The following is a 22354-nucleotide window of genomic DNA, read 5'->3' on the forward strand; positions in this document are numbered from 1 at the left end:
GTTCTTATCCTTGTTCTTCTGTAGATAATATGTATTTTTTGTCTGGCTGCCTTCAAATTTTTCTCTTTTTCTTGGTTTTTGGCAGTATGAAGTGTGATATGCCTGGGTGTATGTTATTATTGTTGTTTACCATTTATATTTATCCTGCTTGATATTCTCAGAGTTTCTTGGATCTCTGGTTTTGTGTCTGCCTTTAACTTTGAAAAAAATTGAGCCATTATTTCTTTGATATCTCTTCTGCTGTGTTTTCTGTCTCTCTTATCCTTCTGGGATTTCTATTACATGTATGTCAGACCATCTGATATTGTACAAAGCTCAAGGATATTCTGTTCTAGGTTTGGATGGGGGCAGGGAAGTATTTCACTGTTTTTTCTCTTTGTGTATGAGTTTGGGTAATTCCTACTCACTTACCTTCAAATTCATGGATTCCTTGTCTGTGTTCATCTCATCAAAGACATTCTTTGTATCTCTTACAGTCTTCCTCATTTCTAACATTTCCATTTGATTTTTAATTATAGTTTCCATCATTTTATTGACATTTCCCTTCTGATCTTGCATGTTGTCTACCTTTTCCATTAGATCCATTAACACATTAATCACAATTAGTTTAAGTTCTATCTGTTAATTCCAACATATGTGTCAGATTTGAGTGTGATTCTGATTAATTTTGTATCTTTTGGGATGTATGTTTGCCTTGCCCTTTCACATACTTCTTAAATTGTTGTTGAAATCCAGACATCTTATGCAGAACAGTAGATACTGAAGTAAATAATTTTTATGCCTGGAAATGATCATGCCTTTCCTTCTACTTGGCCTTCTGTGTGGCATGTTATATTAAATCTGGTTAGAAATTCGGCTAGATTTGAAGTTTGGTGTCGCTGTGGTTGCCCTCAGTACACCACAGTATTCAAATTGTTCTAGTGATACCTTGTGCTTAGTTTGGACTTGTTTGCCAACGGTCATTTTTTCAATTTCTGTTTTCCCTGACCTTGGGTCATTCTTTCGTTTTATGCCCAGAGAAAATCTGTATCTTGCAGCTTTCCACTCTCTATTCCACTGTTATTTTTACTCAGTACTTGTTAGCCTGGTGGAAGAAGTGAGGAGGAATATTCCCTTGTGTTCTGATTAAGTTTCTATCCTAACAAAGCACTGTGCTCCTTTTTCACAAAATTCTGAACTTCACATTTGTTCCTGTCCCTCCTCCAGCTTTAGTAATATTTGTAATATTTAGTAATATTTGTAGCCCCCAGGGACTTCACACTCTCATGCTACCCTACATTCAGTCTTAGCAACTTATTTTTAAAATTCAGCAACATCTTCTAACTAGTTTAAACGGCAACCCAAGGCATCTCTCCTAGGTAAGCAAATTCTCGGGTCCTGTTTCTTGCTGTGGAGAAAACTGTGGGTACCAGTGTCTCTTCAAATTTTGACTTCATTGGTTTCCCTGAAGCCTCACTTTTCTGATGGGTTCAATACAAGTCATTGACTTGCAGTGTGTGCAGACTTTTCTTTGTTGTAAGAGTGTCAGTGGTGTTCTTTCTAGCTCTTTATGTGCCCAAATTGAAACCAGAAGCCTTGGGCTGTTTTTCAGATAAAAAGGATGGTGTCTCTGAGAGTGTTTGTTTTCCAGCTTCCAGTTATCATTGACCTGAGGAACCCAACTCTGAAGCCTAGACATTGGGCAGCTATTGAACAAACAGTTGATGCCACCCTAGTAGACCTTGACATTCCATTAACCTTGGAGAAGCTCTCTGAGTTGCATGTTTTTGACTTTGGCCAAGAAATCCAGGACATTTCTGGACAGGCTTCTGGAGAAGCTGCCTTAGAAACACTTCTTAAAAAGGTAAACCTGAAAAATGTATATTCTGAAGATCAGGGAATGTAAAGGTTTTCATATTCAGTGAGATCAACTTTTGTTTTATCTGAATGGGTTTTTCAACATTGCAGCTTTCACCCTCTCATTATCAGTTATCCTTGTGCTGTTTCCTTACATTTATATCATTATTATTGTTATCACCTCTATAAATATCTTCTTTCTGCTTAGCTTATAACCAACAGGAACTTGATGGCAACAAATTTGCATGCTTTATATAAAGAACCACATACCAAGGAAGATCTCTTATGCCAAAATACATTACCTTTCAAACTCACACACTAGAGAAGATTCACTATACGAAATGCTTCAAAAGCACATTGAGAAGATTTCTCTACTTAGGATATTTAACCTCCTTACTCCAAAAACACACATCTTCCAAGCATCTATGTAAAAAGAATTTTTTTCTTTTAATTAAAGCATGAAGTGGGAGGGCATACACATGAAAGTATCACAAATTGTTCATATGTTTTAATGCTGTTCAATAAAATTAAGCAAATCATTGTCATCTAACCTAGAAGATTTTAAGAATTTTAAAGGCAGAAGGAGATTAGGATAATTATGGAGTTTTCACTTGTTTCATTCCACATGCATTTATCAAGTACCTACACACAAATGAATTGAGCTATCCTAAGACTTGAACTATTTCTAAGGTGGAGGATTCTTGGAAAACAACTGAATTTGTCGTCCTCCCTCACCGTGACTCCAAAGATGTGTTTATCCTGGGTGGCACAGATGACATACAGGTGGGTAACTGGGTTATTGAAACTTATGTTGAAGGTTCTTGTGAGACCTAGTCCTAAATATTCTATGGGAGGTTATTATGAAGGACTGAAATATGAGAGTTGTTAAACAAGGAAAAATCTAATTGGGAAGGCAATACATGAATATGAATAATTGACATGAATACTTGTACATGAAATATTTAGCAAAGCAATAGATATGTTATATATATATATATATATATATATATATATATATATATGAGTTATAATCTTGTAGTTGATAACTGTTGAGGAATTTAGAAGAGCAAAGAGATCAGTTGTGGCTGAAGTGATCAGAGAATCCTTCCTAGACCAGCAAAGACATGCTGGACCTTAAAAATCTGGGGGTCTGATAGGCATAGATGGGAATGGAAGGCATTTCAAACCATTTAAATGAGGCAAAGAAGCGTGAATGAGCATTTCAGGTTTATATCACACTAAGAAGCTAAATTCACTTGAATTTTTTGAGATTAGGAGTAGATGGTCATGCTCTATTAACAACAAAAGAAGATAAATCTAACCCATGTGTTTGGAATATTCTTAGTGACTTAAAATCCAAAGGGCACATTTGTTTAGCAAAAGAATCTGGGAATTATGACTCAATTTAAAAAGCAAAGTCCACACAGAGACCTATGTTCAATATCCTGTAATAAACCATAATGGAAAAGAATATGAAAAATTGTACACATATGTATAACTGAATCACTTTGCTCTACAGCAGAAATTAACACAATATTATAAATCAACTATACTTCAATAAATTTTTTTTTAGAAAAGCAAAGCCCTGGCCTGTTATGGTGTACCCAGCCCAGAATTAGAGATGAAATGGCTTTGCCAGGTGTAGTCTGGAAGAGCAAGACCAGACGTCACTCTGTGCGGTAGAGGGGAGAGCAGACCCAAGATGGAAATCAGTCAGTATGAGGCCAGGTGATGCCAGGTGATGGGGCTTCTGCTCTCAAGAAGTTTATAATTTAAATAGAGCAATTAAAATTCTTTAGATTAACAGACACAGTTTTTTAAATGTACATGTTCTGCGAGGGGTGCTGTGGTATAAGAAGAAGGAGTAGGGGAGGGGGGAGGTAGAGGGAAAACTGTCTATAATCATCCAGAGCTTGACATGAATGAGTTCACTTTTCCTCTTCCTCAAGATAATTGAGGGAAAGTGATGTTTCATTGGGTAGGGAAGGCACTTACTTTTTCAAGTTTTGAGCACTTTGAGAAATAAAGACCTGGATGACCAAATGATATAAAGAAGGTACCATATACCTTGTAGGGGGGAGACTGGAGAAGAGTGCTGAGCTAAACAGAAATGTGTGCCATTAATAATTACAGAAACAGCCAGGATTTGACAATCAGAAGTTCCTTGGTGACATTTAAGAGAACATCATAGTGCATTATAAGCCCTAGTGAAGGAGAGAAGGAGGGGAAGTGGATGGGTGGGAAACAGTAAGTGAAATTAAGCTGTTTATTCAAAAAGTTGGCTTTTAAATGGTTTGGGATTAACATATACACACTACTATATATAAAGTAGATAATCAACAAGAACCTACTGTATATATAGTACAGGGAACTCTACTCAAAATTCTGCAATAACCTATACAGGAACAGAATCTGAAAAAGAATGGATACATGTATGTGTGTAACTGAATCACTTTGCTGTACACCTGAAACTAACACAACGTTGTAAATCAACTATATTCCAATATAAAACTAAAAATGTTAAAATAAAAATAAATGGGCTGTTGGAATTAAATATCTGTAATTATCTTTGAGAGCAAAAACACATGGTGTCGCATGTATTTTCTTCGCCTTTCCTTAAAGGTCCTTCTTGATGACAGCACCATCAACATTGCGACCATTGCCTCATCACGTTACGCTGGCCCACTGAAAACTCGAGTGGATGACTGGCAGAAACAACTTGCTTTGTTTAATCAAACACTGGTGAGTAAGGATCGTTTCAATTCATGGACTCAGAGAATTGGATTTAGAAATCATTTGTTCAGTCACTTAAATATTGTACAGTTTAGATATAAGATTTAATTATTGACATTTTATTATACTCAAAATGTAAGGAAAATGCAAATATATTGAACTCTTCTTTGCAAGACTATACCATTACCCTTGTATTAGTTATTATTGCTGTGAAAGAAGATACCACAAACTTAGTGGTATAAAACAATCTACATTTATAATCCCACAGTTTCTGTGGGTCAGGAGTTCATAACTTAACTGGGTCTTATACTCAGGGTCTCACGAGGGTTCAGTCAAGATGTGGGCCAGGACTGGGCTCTCATCAGAGGTTCAACTGAGGAAGGACGTTGGCAGAAATCATTTTCTTGCAATTCCGGGACCGGGGGCTTCATTTTCTCACAGGCTGTCAACCAGAGGCCATCCTCAGCTCTTCCATGTTGCCCACAGTTTTTTTGCACGTGGACTTCCTCAACAAGATCGCTTGCTCCATCAGTCGAGCAGGGAAGAGAAAGTCTCCTGGCAAGACAGAGGTTACAGCCTTGTGTACTGTACACATAACTGTGTACATCCTATTATCTTTGTATATTCTCCATAGCTAGAAGCAAGTCACGGTGGCACCCACACTCAAGGGGAGAGGATCACACAAGGTCAGGAAGCCCAGGTCTTGGGGGCCACCTTAAGAATCTAGCCACAGCAACCTCATATTTACTAAACAAATACTGCTGCTTGAAGTCTCCTTGGCACCCTTCCTGTCATACACACCTTCTCTTTATTTTATTCAACCTCAGATTATCCCATAATAAAGAACCCACTTACTCTGGTCTCACTTTGTTCCCATCCAATCTCTTTCTTAGACTTCATTTTTTTACCTTGATTTAATTATGTTGTGGTTTTTATATGTTCTAATATGAAAAGGTATCTGTGAAATAATAAAGGCACTAAGTAAGAAAAGGCAATTTGTTCCATCCTCATTTCATAGAGATCTCTATGGTGAATCCATCCTCTTCAATGGACTCTTTTTAATCTGACGCCTGTCCAGCCTTCTGTACTGATGACTGAGCCCCATGAAAGGAGAGACTAAATTTAGATCAAAGTAAAGGGTATGTTTCCATAGAAGGTCCTTAAAAGAAGCAGTGCTGAATAGTAGGGATCCTCCAGAGAATTAAGTGTATAGAAAATGTGAGACCTGAAATAAACCAAGGAGTGGTTGGGACATTAGGGCTTAAGCATAGCCCCCAAATCTAGAGTGAGACACGAGAAACCCTTTCACGGATCTCAGGCCCGCACATGTGATGGCAGGAGGCGCAGAGGAACGGTGAGGTCTATAGACTTTAGATCTGACCCTGCACTTCTGCTTTCTCTGATTAACAGTGATTGTCTCTAGGAGGAAAGTGATGTGTGATTTTCTTCTTCCTCCCAGTGTTCTGTCTTTGCCACATGTTCTGTCACAAGCAGGTTTTACTTTTTTGATCGAAGAAAATGAATCATATTTCTTCTTAAAAAGAGGGAGAGGGAAGAATGATAGACATAATTGAGGCAAAAAAGAAAACACCTTTTTTGCTAACCTTTTATATTTGGAAATAGTAAGTGAATCACTAAATTTACCACTTCCCAACCCTTCAGATTCCTTTAAGTAAGCATCGTGCCTCCACCTAGAGTGTCTCCTCTGGGCATTTTAATCCTCTTTCTCTGGGTCCATTCTGGTTACCACACAGTAGTAGATTCGTTATAACTCTACTCAGTACAAAAAATGGGTTGAAATTAGGCTGAGGTGAGACTTGGACCTTTTAATGAGGTTTCATTTCAAAGGACCTGTGAGAAGCTGCCAAAAGGAAAAAGATACAGTGAATCCCCATGTAATTATTTTTAACGTAACTGTATTTTTTCAACCTGAGGTTAAAAATCTGGTAATGTCCCTATTTTTCTCCTAGGAAGAGTGGCTGAACTGCCAGAGAAACTGGCTCTACCTAGAGAGTATTTTTAGCGCTCCAGATATTCAGAGGCAGTTACCTGCAGAGGCCAAGATGTTCCTTCAAGTGGATAAGTCATGGAAAGAAATCATGAGGAAGGTGAACCGGCTGCCTAATGCTCTCCGAGCAGCTACTCAACCAGGTAAAAAAGAAACCACAAAGGAATTACAGTTATCTAAAATGTCCATCACCTGTAAGATTCTAATAAAATGTGGTACATTCAACCCTTGATTCCAGTCAGCGTTGATGACCAGGAACATTTGTAGTACATTTGACACTCATGCTAAACAATGTGAATTGAACACTGTTGTTGTTATTTTATTACTATTTGTATTATTATTATCGTCATCATCATCATCATCTTTCAGCTCAGTTCATAGTTTTGGCACACAAGGATGTACTTTTTTTGCTGTTTTTAGAATTAGGGGATCCTGCCACAGAGTATCAGTGATGCTTCCATCTCACAATTTAGGCTACAAAAATTACATTTACATTCAGTTGACCTATTCTGTTAAAGTTCTCACAGACCTATAACCATAAAAATTTCCACACCGTATTTTAAGTAATTCATTAAGACCACTTACGAATATTGCCACTAATGGTAATTCTAATCTCAGGGTTGAAATGTGTTTTATTTATTTTTTAAATTAATTTTTATTGGAATATAGTTGATTTGCAATGTTGTGTTAGTTTCTGCTGTACAGCAAAGTGAATCAGTTATACATATACATATATTCACTCTTTTTTAGATTCTTTTCCCATACAGGTCATTACAGAGTATTGAGTAGAGTTCCCTGTGCTATACAGTTGAAATGAGTTTTAGTAAGTTCTGTTTCTAGGGATGTGGAATCAAAGTCCTTCCGGGTGATTACACATACGTGGTGATTGAACTTTACGGTTTGTATCACAGCCTTAGCAGGATTGGTTGTTGTTCTGCAAATGGCAGCACACTGCCTATCCTGGTGATACGGACAGAGAGCTTCCTTGTCAAGCAGAGGCAGCCTGCTGGACTATACTCTTTGCCCAAAGACTCTTACATAAAACATAAACAGGCAGGAAAAACTCTGTGGGATGATAAAATTGAAAACCTTAAAACTTTGGGGCTTCAAGAGGCTGCCCACAATCCTTGGTTCCTGGTCCCCTTCCAGTCACAACTGCATCACTCCAGCCTCTGCTGCTGCCATCACATCTCCTTCTCTGCCACTTATAAAGACCCCTGTGGGGAATTCCCTGGCAGTCCAGTGATTAGGACTCCTCTCTTCCACTGCAGGGGGCACGGGTTCGATCCCTCACTGGGGAACTAAGATCCCACAAGCTGCGCAGCACGGACAAAAAAAAACAAAAGACCCCTGGGATTACACTGGGCCCACTGCATGATCCAAGATAATCTCCCCATCCTATGATCTGTAGCTTAACCACATCTGCCAGGTGCCTTTTTCCATAAAAACTAACATATTCTCAGGTTCTCGGGATTAGGACATGGGTATATCTGAGAGACCTTTATCTTGCCTAGCACATCCACTTAATGTGCATATCCAAACCTTTTGCTGCAAAAATATTAATGTGTTTTATTACAGAGTGCTGCCCCAGTGCCAACTGGACTTTTGTTATATAATGTAACTTTTGAAATTTTTTAAAAAATCCAAAATACATTGGTCCTAGGGATTTCAGATAAAGGAGTGTGGACCTGTATATATCATTTCAGGTGATGATAAAGCAGTGAAGAAAAATTAAGCAGGGTAAAGGCGCTAGAGAGTAGTTGGGGGCTGCAGTGTGTGTGTGTGTGTGTGTGTGTGTGTGTGCGATGAAAGGATTTTTTTGATAAAGTGGCTTTTGAGTAGAGATCTGCAGGAATGAGGAAATGAAACATGTTCGTGGATCTAAGGGAGGATTGTTAAAGGCAGAGAGAAGAACAAAGACCCTGCGGTAAGAGCATGCTTAGCGTACATGACCGTCACCAAGGAAGCCAGAGTTGGGTGGAGTGCAACGTACAGGAGAGGGCTTAGGAGTGAGGCCAGAGAGGTGAGTGTGCTTGGGTGGCGGGTTGGGGATTGGATTAGGTCACTGATCACGTAGAGACTCGGAGACCGTGGAAAAGACCGGATTTGATTCTCAGACAGGTGGGGAAGCCAGGCACTGTGATACGCACCAAAACATCAAGTGAGACATGAATCTTGCTCCTAAAGGTGCTACAGTTTAGTGATAAAGACATAGGATGCTATTGCCACAATTTTTTTGCATCTAAATATGGCAGAAAAAACAGAAGACATAAGTAAGAAGGTGACAGAGAATATGTAGTGTTTAGAGAATGGCAACTGTTTGGCTTTGGTTTGCGCACCCCTGGCCCCCAAAACTGGGGGATGACAGATAAAAAGGTTTCAAGTTAATTACCTGTTCATCTGTGGCAAATATCAAAATTAATGTTATTATTAAAAGTTATAGTTAACATTCTTAGCCAACCCCCCCAATTTTAACTTATTAAACCATTCTTTCATCAAATAAAACCAAAACTTTAAAAATGTTAATATCATATTTTACTTCCACTTAAAATTATATTCTCTATTTATTTTAACACAACTTTACCAGTACCTTTTTTTTTCAATGAACAGGACTTCTGGAAACTTTTCAAAATAATAATGCATTACTTGACCAAATTCAGAAGTGTCTAGAGGCATATTTAGAATCAAAAAGAGTTATCTTTCCAAGGTAAGTTTATAAAGCTACCAACAATATTTTTTAGTAGTTAAGAGTATCCATTAATTTGTTAGGATATATATAAAATCAAAACATCAGGGAACCAAAGAGGGAAACAAGAAAGATATTTCATAATAGCAATCCAGCTAATATCTTGATTGGAGCATGTAAGTGTCAAGGATAAATATACAATATTTGGTTTAAGTGGATAAGTACCCAAGGTACTGGAAAGATTCTTGATCACAGCATCGTTTCACTGCTGGGAGTGTATGTGTGTACCTGCATGTGTGTGTGTGTCCACAGATGGGTATGTAAAAAGCTAGAGACCTTTGTTGCCTGAGCTGGTTTCTTTAGGTTAATTGGTGGCCTAAGAGGGTTACTGTAGAAGTCATCTAAGAGGTCATTTCACAAATTCCAAATGAAATTTTTTACTCATCCATTCGTTCTAGAAACATACCAAATGTTTTGCTCAGTGATAAAAATACAAAGAAGAAAAGGCCAGATCCCCACTCTAATGGAGCTCGTGGTTAACAGGTGGACATTCATGTAAACACACCATTTCAATATAATTATATATGACTACACTATGACTACCTGATGGTAGCAAGTGCTCCAGACTTAAGTCATTGGGGCACATTGTACCATAACACAGACATTATCAAAAAATGGCCCATCTTTCATGGATTTTTCCTGTTAGATGTAAAGGAGATGGCTGTTAAGGTCTCTCCTAGGACAAGCACTGAGTCAGCCAGGGTTAGGTGCTTATGTGGGTTACTTGGGTAAGAGGGGTTGTTGCTGGGTACCAGGACTGGGTATGTGTGTGCACAAGATATCCAAGAGCTGGAAGATTTGATTGAGTTTAACAGATTCAGGCAACATGGGAAAAGACAGAAGAGTTTGAGGTTTGGAATGTGCCTTTTATTTCACTCTTAAATCAGTGGTTCCTAACTTGAGTCTCCCAAGACCAGAGAAAATCTGTACACTGTTACAATCTTTAAAGAAATCTGGACACAAATTTACCTGTGATAATACTGAACACCAAAAAGCATCAGCTTTTATTTTTCCTTTTGTTTAGAATTACATCAACTAGGTCTACAGTGTTTATTATGTCAGGAGGCTCTGCACACCACTGATTTCATGCTCCAAGCGTTAATGAAGGCTTACTATGAGCCATGGACCAAGTTAGGTTCTGGGGACACAAGGTGAATATAACACTGTTCCTTCTCCCACAGGGCTCATAGTCCAATCTTGACAGTTATCTGTTTCATTAGTCGAAAAGAGGCATGGGTACAAATTATTACCATATGTGGTATTTTAAAGAAGCAAGACTAATAGGGTGCAACCCAAAACATCTTTGTTTCTAATGACAGCCTCTGTGTTCCCTACTAGGGGCTAGTTTCTTCCTGTCCCTGGCCAAAATCTTGAGCAGGCCTCATGAATTTTTCTGGTCATTCTCTGATAATAATACAAAAAGTTCTCATTACCTTAACCCATTAAATGATCTATAATAATCAAAACTCTGAACTTCTTTCAAAGTGAAAACATCCCCCTTCTCTGGCCTAAGCCTATTGCAAGGCTGAAGGCTTTAATGATGATGAGGATGTGTGGCATCAACCCTCCCCACTTCCTATTAAGTTCCTGAGGTCTCCAGTTTGGAGGTAGGAAAGGGAGGAGAGGCAAGACGGCAGGAGAAGCCTGACTTGGCTGGTACCCAACTGGGCCCCTCTCTCACGTGGGGCCTTCCACGTGCTAATGGGATCCCTCCAATCCCGAGGGATCTCTCATAGGCAGCTTCCTCCACAGGAGTGAAGTGTCTTCTCCAGCCAGACCCTCATCCTTCTCTCTCATCCCTGGGCATCCAGGTGTGCCCCTTCTCCAGTTTTTTTTTTTCCTAGGGTATCTTCATGTCTCCAAATGGCCCTGTTGGGCAGTATCTTAAGAAAATCCCAGGCAGGATCACACCAGCATGGCCCCCATGTGTGTAGTCACAGAACCAAATAAGGTTCCTGCAGCCACCCATTCATCTATTCAACAAATTATGTACTGAATACCAGGTATATGTGAGGTACAAGGCCAGATTCTAGAGAAAACAAGTAATATATCTTCACTCTAGGAGCTCAAAGCCAAGTAACAGACATACAACCAAATCAGTATCTTAGCAAGTGCTGGCATCTTTACAATTTTTATGAAAAATATCTGCCTTTTATGTACCAGGCACTCATTCCAGATGTTTGAGATGCATCCACCCTAATCTTTATAAAAATCATATTTAGAAACACGTGGCTTCCCAGACCCAGGACCCATGGGATAGAGGTCCAGTAAGTCAGTGGATGGGGACGATATGTGCCTAAGGGATTTATCTTTCATGTCCATACAAGGCTTTGCTTCAGTTTCAAGTTACATTTTAAGTATATTCTTTCATCTAGATTTTACTTCTTGTCAAATGATGAGCTTCTGGAGATTTTGGCCCAGACACGAAATCCCCAAGCTGTGCAGCCACACTTGAGGAAATGCTTCGACTCCATTTCAAAGCTCGAATTCGCTCTCGTGCCTCCAACGGAGGGAAGAATTCCTGGCATGGAGGCAGAGCCAGAAAAGATTTACACTAATGATATTTTAGCGATGCTGTCACCAGAGGGAGAAAGGGTAAGGGCTTTTTGTTTATGATTCTTTATGTGTCAACTTTGTTACTCTTCTAGGGTGGAGGGTAGAGGTTTATTCATCATCATGCTAAGCATTCATCAAGTGCTGCTGTGATCTGGTCTTCTGCCGGCTCAGCAATTTCAAAGATAATCAACAATAAAATTCTTGCCCTTGAAGAACTCAAAGTCTAGCAGAGACATAGTCGAACAATTGAAAAGCCCCACAGAAAATGCAGTAACAGAGGCTGTGCTCTGTTCTTGGGAACAGGGTAGAAAGTACTGGAGCCAGTTCTTAACTCTCCATAAGGGGAACAAGAGCCGGGTGGTTAAGAGCTAGTTCTACTGCCCGGACACATGGATTCCACTCCCAATCTTGAACCTCATCTGTAAAACAAGGATTAGTAATACTACCTGATTAATGAGTTGCTGGGGATTTTCAAGTGTGTATGTAAATTACTTAGAACAGTACTGAGCAGGTGCTATGAAGTATTAGTTGTCATTGTTTGGCAGCAGCCTCTCCAGGGCCCGGCACAGTGCCTGTAAACACCAAGCAAGTGAATGCATTAGTAGACTGTGGGGAATCAGGTGACCAGACAGAGGAGAATCACACATACATACACACAGGCAGCCAAGGAAGGTGGAGAGGAGACATGGGAGGGACAGCGTTCCATACAGAGAAACTGTGCAGGGAAATGCCAAGGATTTCAGTCCAGGTAGAGCACAGTAGTGTATCTATGGGATTGGAAGGAGCCCATAGACGTTTTTCTTGTCCTACACATGCACCCAATGCTCATAGCAGCATTATTCACAATAGCCAAGACATGGGAGCAACCTAAGTGTCCACCAACAGATGGATGGATAAAGAGGACATGGTATATGTATACAATGGAATATTACTCTGCCGTAAAAAAGAATAAAATTTTGCCATTTGCCACAACATAGGTGGACCTGGAGGGTTTTATGCTAAGTGAAATAAATCAGACAGAGAAAGACAAATACTGCATGTTTTCACTTATATATGGAATCTAAAAAGTAATACAAACTAGTGAATATAACAAACCAGAAACAGATTCACAGATATAAAGAACAAACTAGTGGTTACCAGTGGGGAGAGGGGAGAGGGGAGGGGCAAGATAGGGGTAGGGGATTAAGAGTTACAAACTACTATGTATAAAATAAATAAGCAGCAAGGATATATTGTACAGCACAGGGAAATACAGCCATTATTTTGTAACAACTTTAAATGGAGTATAATCTATAAAAATACTGAATCATTATGTTGTACATGTGAAACTAATATAATATTGTAAATCAACTATACCTCAATAAAGAAAATTTTTTTACTTGTCCTAAATTGCTCCTCTTGCAAAAGAATTTGTTCATCACTAGTGCAAAAGAGAAAGGGGAAGGCCTAGGCTAGGATCCAGGGAAAACATGACATTTAAAGGGAGTGTAGAAGAACAGATGCAGAAGCCCAGACAACCAGGGCAGTCAGGTCATTGGTAGTCCAAGAAATAAATATGAAAAGGGCTTTAAAGCGTCGATTGGACTGGTTGATTGGGAGAGCACTGGTCACCTTAATGACCTGAACAGATTTAGAGGAGTAGTTGGAGCCAAAAATCAGATGGCAGGAAGCAAGGGAAAAAAGTGGAGGAATTCATTTAGTGCACATAAACTCCTCTTTCCGGGAGTTGGCTCCAAAGGGAAGCAGTGAAATAAAGCACCAAGTGGGGGCGGGGGAGGGGGGCGGTGTAAAGAGAGGTGTCGAGTGGGTATCAGTAGAAGTACCAGTGTTGACGTTCAGGCTTCCGTGTTTACCTAGCTCAGGGTTCCGTTACGAAGTACACAGAGTGTACAGCCTACATGTTACCACAGCCTGATTATCTTCCAGGTGAGCCTGGGGAAAGGCCTCAAGGCCCGAGGCAACGTGGAGGAGTGGCTGGGCAAAGTGGAAGAAGCCATGTTCACGTCTCTGCGTCGCCTGTGCAAAGCTGCCATCGCTGACTATCTGGGGAAACCGAGGACAGTATGGGTGATCGCCGGCCACCCTTCTCAAGTAACTTACACTCCTTAAATCTCCGCCTCTGGATCCTGTTTGGGTGAGATGCATCACACACTTAAGAAAGGTGTTTCCATGCAGGTGATCCTGACCATTTCTCAAATCATGTGGTGCCGCGATTTGACAGAGTGTTTGGAACGAGAAGACGGTGATCATTTAGAGGCCCTGGAAGCTTTTGAAAAAGTAAACTTTGAGGTGAGATTACGGCAGGGTGACATCGAGCATAGCGCTGTGCCAGATGGTCCCAGTGGCTTTTATTGGCGTGGTTAATGCAAATTCACTACTTCAGAAATTGTAAGCCTCTGACATGACATCCAAAGCTTTGGGCTTCTCACTAAAACTATTTCTGTTCAAGTTTTCTCAGTGACACTACCCTGATGTTTGTGTAGTATGTATGTGAATATTAAAAATAGAAGGAAAGCGTAACTCAAGAGGAAAATGTCAGGATTATAATGGTTTGCCACCTTTAAGAAGAAATGTTATCCTGGGTCCTGATATCTCTCCTAGAAGTGGATTCAATCCCAGAAAACCACAGGATTTGTGCCATTTCTATTCTTAGGCCCAACATGTGCTTTTCTACTGTTTTATAGAAGCCTCAGGCAACTATCAATAAAGCAATAAATAATTGAATGAATTAAATACCATTCTACACAAATTTTTGAGCTATTGGGAAATGCAACTTTACAGCCAGGCCACATCTTTAACTCCAAATTCAATTCTACTTCCAAGCAATGTTGCATTTTTAAAGACTCACCCTTAAAACAGAAAAAGGAGGAAACAACTTTCTTGAAATAGGAAAAAACCTCTCTCATGAAGGTCCTCGACAGAATTTCAACTCAAAAAGCCCCAGAGAAAAGACTCGCTAAGGAAAGTCCCATTGACCTCTTTGTAGAGGTGGCCCCTGGTCAGGGTCAGGCTGAGTGAAAAATCAGCACAGCAGTTCAAGGCTTTCAGAGGCACTGCCCTTCTCTGAAAAAGATTTAACCATTTATGTGAAAATCAGGAACTCAGTCTATCAAAAAATGCTTTCGTTTAATCAATCATTGGCTTGGTTTAAATGCTCAGGATTTCTGACTATTCCCCCCTCCCCCACCAAAAAAAAAAAAACCTATCCCTGAAAATGAAGAGTACTACCTTAATCACATTTGATTTTTAGGGAGACCCGTGTTCTCTAGAGACATCATCACATGGTGGTTAAGAGCATGGGCTTTCCTTGAGGCAAATGTCTACTCAAGTGTAATTTTTGCTACTTTATAACTATGTCAGTTTCCTTACCCTCTGTGACCCTCAGTTTCCTCTAATGTGAAACTGGGGTAAAGATAGTACTGTACTTCACAGAAGCCTTATAGGAATTAAATAAGTTAAACTGTTGTCCTGGGTCACAGAATTACAGATTCTTACTAAATTTGGAATAGACATTTGTCAAAACTATCTAATTTTATAGGTATCTAATTTTATAGATAGTTTCAAAAAATGCCTATTCCAAATTTAATAGTAAAAAGATATACATGTAAGCTGATTTTTGAAAATTATATATCACATTTTTTTTTAATTTTTAGAGATTAAATGCCCTGGCTGCAATAGTCCGAGGCACTCTTCCTAAATTACACAGAAACATCATAACTGCCTTAATTACTATTGATGTACATGCAAGAGACATAGTCACTGAACTTGTTCAAGCCAAGGTAACTCTTTCACTTAAATAAAATCATATATTTCTTTCTGAAATTAATGCATCTAATTTGTGTATCATTGTCATCACTTATGTAGGTAGAGGTAGTTGAGTCCTTTGACTGGCAGAGACAACTGCGCTATTATTGGGATATAGACCTGGACAATTGTGTGGCAAGGATGGCGCTCTCTCAGTATACTTATGGCTATGAGTATTTGGGTGCATGCCCAAGATTAGTTATTACTCCTCTCACGGTAAGTTACTGATCATTTAGGTTCATTACTGCTTTTTCCCCACCAAAATAGTTCTGAAAAGTTTCCTCCTACCATTAACCCTTGAAAGGACTTGCCATGAATACATCTTTGTAAAGCAGAGATTTCCGCTTTTTGATCATGTGCCTGGATTTTTTAGTATATTTCAATTGCTATAGAACCTTTCATAAAAAAAGTAATGACCCTCCTGCTATAGAAAGAAAAGGACTTATGAATTTGTGGCCAGAGTCAGTTCCCTTCAATAATGACAATTTATCAATTTCTTCAGGATCGCTGCTACCTTTGCCTCATGGGGGCTTTGCAGCTCGACCTGGGAGGTGCACCAGCTGGTCCTGCTGGCACGGGGAAAACTGAGACTACCAAAGACCTTGCAAAAGCTCTCGCCATCCAGTGTGTGGTCTTTAACTGCTCTGATGGTTTGGACTACAAGGTACGGTCCTGGCATCTGAACACTAACATTAAGTGTTTTATGTGGCTTTCTCTATTTGTAACATGACATAACAAAAGAAGGAGAGAAAGGGGTGATGGCAAGCTAGGGAAAACTAGTGGGGCAAGGAATGATTAAAGTAGAATAAATAGAGCAAGAGAGGAGAGTCAACACAAGGCAATCTGAGTGGGCCAGGTAGGAATCAAGGCCAGGGGAGGATTGGTCAAATGGTGGTGAGATTAAAGACCTGTTCATGTCAGTAGGTAGAAAGAGGGGAGATGAGATACAAGACAGAATAGCAGGGAAATCTAGGAACAAGGAATAAGCTTACAGGAAGAGATGAGTTACGTATTGAAATGTGTGGTGTTACGTATTCAGAGTTACGTATTGAAAATGAAACATGTAGGAGGTGAGAATTCACGGTAAGATTTTTCATTGAGTAGGTCTCAGAATTTTCCACTCTTAAAAATTATTGAGGGCTTCCCTGGTGGCGCAGTGGTTGAGAGTCTGCCTGCCGATGCAGGGAACACGGGTTCGTGCCCCGGTCCGGGAGGATCCCACATGCCACGGAGTGGCTGGGCCCGTGAGCCATGGCCGCTGAGCCTGCGCGTCCGGAGCCTGTGCTCCACAACGGGAGAGGCCACAACAGTGAGAGGCTTGCGTACCACATTAAAAAAAAAAAAAAAAAAACCTCTTAAAATAAAAAATAAAAAAATCACTGAATTTGAGACAACCAGGAAACATGTATCTTCTTCTTTGGTACACAATCTGAATTATTCCTGTTTAGAAATTTTTAAACCTCAAACTAATGAATTTAATTAAGTATCTAGATTTAAATACAGTTTTCAAGAAGTATATAAGGTAGAGAAACATGTTAACCACAAGAATTCAATCAGCCAAATATGGAATGCAAGAAATTCCAAAGGGAAAATAACCTATAGACCTTTAAAAAATAAATTGCATAAAAGGGGGAGGATGCAGAGAACTGTTATAAATTTAAAGAGATTAAAAGACACATTAACCGTAAAATAGATAGGTAGTGGGAAGCAGCGGCATAGCACAGGGAGAACAGCTCAGTGCTTTGCGACCACCTAGAAGGGTGGGATAAGGAGGTTGTGAGGGAGACGCAAGAGGGAGGAGATATGTGGATATATGTATATGTATGGCTGATTCACTTTGTTATACAGCAGAAACTAACACAACATTGTAAAACAATTATACTCCAATAAAGATGATTAAAAAAAAGACATATTAAGCAGTGTTTGGACCTTGTTTGCATCCTTATCCTACTGTAAAAGGATCATTTTAGGACCATTGTGGAAAATTGAACATGAACTGTTGTTAGATGACATCAAGGAATTACTTGGGTTTTGGTAAAACCAATTACTTGATTTTTGTTTGAATGTGTTAATGGTATTGGTTTGGTTTTTTTTGTTTTATTCTGTTTTTAGGTTCTTACACATTACAGAATCTGTGATGAAATACTAATGATGTCTGGGGCTTGTTTTAAAATACTCCAACAACAGCATAAAGTGTTGGAAGTATTTTAAAAAGAGCAAAATGTTGATGATTGTTAAACTGAGCACCTTCTTTTACCTCTTGTGTATGTTTGAAATACTCTGATACAAAAAGTTCTTTTAAAGTATAAAGCATCAAAATTAAAATGGCAGAAATAACTGCAAAAATTCTTTTTTAATGGTCAATCAATCGCTACACAATTAATGTCTTTCAAAAAAAGGTGCGGGGAAGAAATTAGCCCCTGACCGCTATCAACTGAGAGCTGCCCTGGTTCAAACAGACTCTGTGCTTCTCCAAGTTGAACTCAAACAGCTTCATAGACCACCAACGTCAGACTTGGTCATTTTGTGCCCATGATGCCGTGAGACAAAAACCACACCATAATCAAATCTGAGAACAGACACAAACAAGAACTCTGTCCAAACCACAAAAATGACCGAATATCCTCCTCTCTCCACTAACTGGAGTAACTGCTACATCTTTACTGACACCTTGAGCCACACTGCCCTATAGACTCCTAGATAGATGTTATTATGATACCCATCAGAGAATCACCTCAGCTTTCCGCCAACAAAAATTTAGAGTGACGTGGTGTCCCCTAAAAAGACATGTTCAAGTCTTAATGACTGACAACCTGTAAATCTGACCTGATTTGGAAGTAGGGTCTCTGCAGATATAACCAAGCTAAGCTGAGGTCTTACTGGACCTGGATGAGCCCTAATCCAATAATTAGTGGATTTGTAAGAAGAGGAAAATTCGGTTATAGACACACAGAGAGGAGAAGGCCACGTGAATATACACAGGAGGTGAGCCAAGGAACACTCATCATTGGCTGCAAACATGAAAAGCTATGAAGAGACGAGGAAGAATACTCCCCTAGGACTTTCAGAGTGAGTATGGCTTGGCCAACACCTTGATTTTAGACTTATAGACTCCAGAACTATGCAAGAAATAATTTCTGTTGTTTTAAGCCACCCAGTTTACAGTCATTTGTTACAATCGCCCTTCAAAACTAATACATAGAGCAATACCCTGCTTCATTGAACCTTCCTCAAACTTTCCTATAAGAAGTCCTTTTAATGTTCTTTTACTGAGGCATCTCATGGTTTCCCATGGTCTGTGGTCTCCCTTTTGCAATAAGCAATAAACCCAATTTTTTTTTACCATGGATGAGTTCCAGTGATCTTTTTTTTAAACATCTTTATTGGAGTATAATTGCTTTACAATGCTTTATAACAACGTGAATCAGTTATACATATACACATGTTCCCATATCTCTTCCCTCCTGTGTCTCCCTCCCTCCCACCCTCCCTATCCCACCCCTCTAGGTGGTCACAAACCACCTAGCTGATCTCCCTGTGCTACGCGGCTGCTTCCCACTAGCTATCCACTTTACTCTTGGTAGTGTATATATGTCCACGCCACTCTCTCACCTCGTCACAGCCTACCCCTCCCCCTCCCCATATCCTCAAGTCCATGCTCTAGTAGGTCTGTGTCTTTATTCCTGTCTTACCCCTAGGTTCTTCATGACCTATTTTTTTTCTTAGATTCCATATATATGTGTTAGCATACGGTATTTGTTTTTCTCCTTCTGACTTACTTCGCTCTGTATGACAGACTCTAGGTCCATCCACCTCACCACAAATAACTCAATTTCATTTCCTTTTATGACTGAGTAATATTCCATTGTATATATGTGCCACATCTTCTTTATCCATTCATCTGTTGATGGACATTTAGGTTGCTTCCATGTCCTGGCTATTGTAAATAGAGCTGCAATGAACATTTTGGTACATGACTCTTTTTGAATTAAAGCTATGGGCATTGACTGCAGGCATGCTATAGGGAGATAAATTTTAGCAAAGAGCCCATATTGAAGATAAAGATCTGGAATTTTTTAAATTGAGGTGTAATTGACATATTATATTAGTTTTACGTGTACAACATAATGATTTGTTATATGTATATATTCCAAAATGATTACAGTAAGTTTAGTTAACATCCATCACCACCAATTTTCTATGTCTTTGAGTTCATGTTTTTTTTAGATTCCACATAGTAGTGATATCATACAGTATTTGTCTGACTTATTTCACCTAGCATAATGCCCTCGAGGTCCATCCATTACATATTGTCACAAATGTGATGTATATGTCACAGCCAATTTTCTTTATCCATTCATCCATTGTTGGAAACTTAGGTTGTTTCCATGTCATGGTTATGGTAAATAATGCTTCAATGAACATGGGGGTGCAGATATATTTTTGAGTTAGTGATTTTCATTTTCTTTGGATAAATACCCAGAAGTAGAATTGCTGAATAATATGGCACTTGTGTTTTTAAATTTCTGAAGAACCTTCATAATGTTTTCCATAGTGGCTGCACCAATTTACATTCCCACCAACAGTGCACAGGGGTTCCCTTTTCTTCACATCCTCACCGCACCTGTCATTTCTTGTCTTCTTGATAATGGACATTCTAACAGGTGTAAGGTGATGTCTCACTGTGGTCTTGATTTGTATTTCTCCGATGATTAGTGACGTTGGGTATCTTTCGGGATACCTGTTGACAATTTATTTATGTGTCTTCTTCAGAAAAGTGTCTTTGCCCATTTTGAAATTGGTTTGTTTGTTTGTTTTTCTATTGAGTTGTATGATGTCTTTATATATTTTAGATATTAACCCCTTATCAGATATATGATTTGCAAATATGTTCTTCTATTCCTTAGGTTGCCTTTTCATTTTTTTGATGGCTTCCTTTGATGTACAGAAGCTTTTCAGTTTGATATAGTCCCATTTGACCTGGAATTTTCTTCTTTTGAAACTTCTGTCCCATTAATATCCCTTGAGAAGTCTTCCTGTACCCCTCACCACCCAGGGAATGAAACCATTGCTCTACAACATGAAGGAGTTCCTCAGCTTTGTCATCCATAAGACCAGCTTCGTCTTTAGTCTTATCCATTCTGTTGTTTAGTCCATCTATTTCATTTTTGTAATCTTGACTATAATATGATTAATTTCCAGGTATTATTTCTTATCTCTCACTAATTCTTTCTTAGAGCATCTTGTTTTATGATAGGAATGCAATTTCCTCTAAAATCTCTCTGAGGGTTCCATTTGAATTTTTAAATCTTTTCTTTTGTTCTCCAAATTACCTCCATTTTCTTCAGGGTTGCTCATTTAGTTTATTCTTCTTCTCTCTTCCTTGATGGTGATGTTTCTCAAATATGTGTTGACTTCTACTACTTAGTTCTTAAGTGAGCACTGAGTTGATTAGTGAGAACAAATTGTTTCCTCAAAAGGCCCCTGCCTTAAAAGAAAAAGCTCCCCTGATCTCTGTGGGAGTGTAGTATGTTTGGTTAGCAGGCTTCCCCATACAGTGTGTGGGCATGGGCAGCCAGGAAGCCAGAAACATTTTATAAATGCCAAAATAATAAGGACTTTTCTTCTAGTAGTGAAGTTAAGTGGGTTTCACTCTTGGATGGAGCTGTCTATCCTTTTGACTCTCAGTTGAGTAAAGTGGAGGTCTGAAATCATCTGTCTTTTTTTATCTCTGCTTTCCTTATCTCCCAAGCCTAATGTCTTCTTCCAATATCTCCTTATATCTCCTAAAGACAGACCTCCCCCTTTCTCTACAAGGCAGTCCTTGGGTTTTGGGCTGGAGGGAGAGTGTCAGCACTGCCAGCCTTAAGAGCCCTGTTTACTCTACTTGGAATAAGGAGAGGGAAGGACAGAGAAGGGAAGGACCAACAAACCTGATCTTTCCAAGTACTCATCTTTGGCTAATTCCCAAGGATCACCCTGGGACCTGTGTCTGCTTTTCTTGCATGTATTGCTGTTGGGTTCGGAGTTTCTTGGAGACCCCCCTGAAGGGCAGTTCTTCCTTCCCTCTGTCTTGGGCCTGCATTCTGCCCTTCTCAGTTGAGTAATCTGTATCTATGTATTTTCCATCTTCCAAGATTTTTTTTTCAAAACTTTCTTCCTGCTGCTGGTTTCCCTTCCCATTATACTTTTATCAAGCAGGTACAGGTATAAGTGTAGGTACAGAAATGGAGAGAGTTCTACCTTTCTGTCATTCATGGGCATTTAGGAGGAAGGGATGGTAGCAGTATATGCTCAGTTGACCATCTTGAAACAAACAAACAAAAAAACATTAGCTCTATTTTTAAAGAGATAGAGATGGTATAATGCAATATTTGTAAAAATGCTTAACCCAAAATTCAAGTCTCTAAAGGAACTTTCCTGTGTAGATAGCCACAAGTACATATTCATTCTCCTCCACCATTAAGATTCTGCTGTAGAAGAAATTAACAACCATTACATTACCCTGTGCAGCTGTGCTTCTGCTCAGTGGTCCCTGTTTGTTGTCTGCCATGTGTAGTACCTGGTAAAGATGATGAAAGCTTCTACCAGTAAAGTTTTTCAAGGTTTTCTTAAGTCATTAAGTGTGTCTATTCTAGGTGTTAGTTTCTTTGGGAACCTGTGAAGTATTT

General features: G+C 39.3%; 1 protein-coding gene across 1 annotated transcript in view; it reads left to right on the forward strand.

Annotated features, from left to right (window-relative positions):
- Positions 1–22354, forward strand: part of DNAH6 (dynein axonemal heavy chain 6) — a gene marked incomplete at both ends in the record, with an annotated part of 284256 nt that overhangs the window by 107214 nt on the left and 154688 nt on the right. Inside the window, 11 exons of the mRNA XM_082852453.1 lie at positions 1631–1843; positions 2527–2619; positions 4459–4578; positions 6540–6720; positions 9188–9284; positions 11699–11918; positions 13806–13970; positions 14055–14168; positions 15533–15658; positions 15744–15899; positions 16186–16347. Of these exons, the coding sequence (XP_082708579.1) occupies positions 1631–1843; positions 2527–2619; positions 4459–4578; positions 6540–6720; positions 9188–9284; positions 11699–11918; positions 13806–13970; positions 14055–14168; positions 15533–15658; positions 15744–15899; positions 16186–16347 (1647 nt within the window). The remainder of the gene's footprint in view (positions 1–1630; positions 1844–2526; positions 2620–4458; positions 4579–6539; positions 6721–9187; positions 9285–11698; positions 11919–13805; positions 13971–14054; positions 14169–15532; positions 15659–15743; positions 15900–16185; positions 16348–22354) is intronic.

The sequence above is a fragment of the Leucopleurus acutus genome, assembly GCF_964270905.1.
Source record: "Leucopleurus acutus genome assembly, chromosome: 12".
Lineage (NCBI taxonomy): Eukaryota > Metazoa > Chordata > Mammalia > Artiodactyla > Delphinidae > Leucopleurus > Leucopleurus acutus.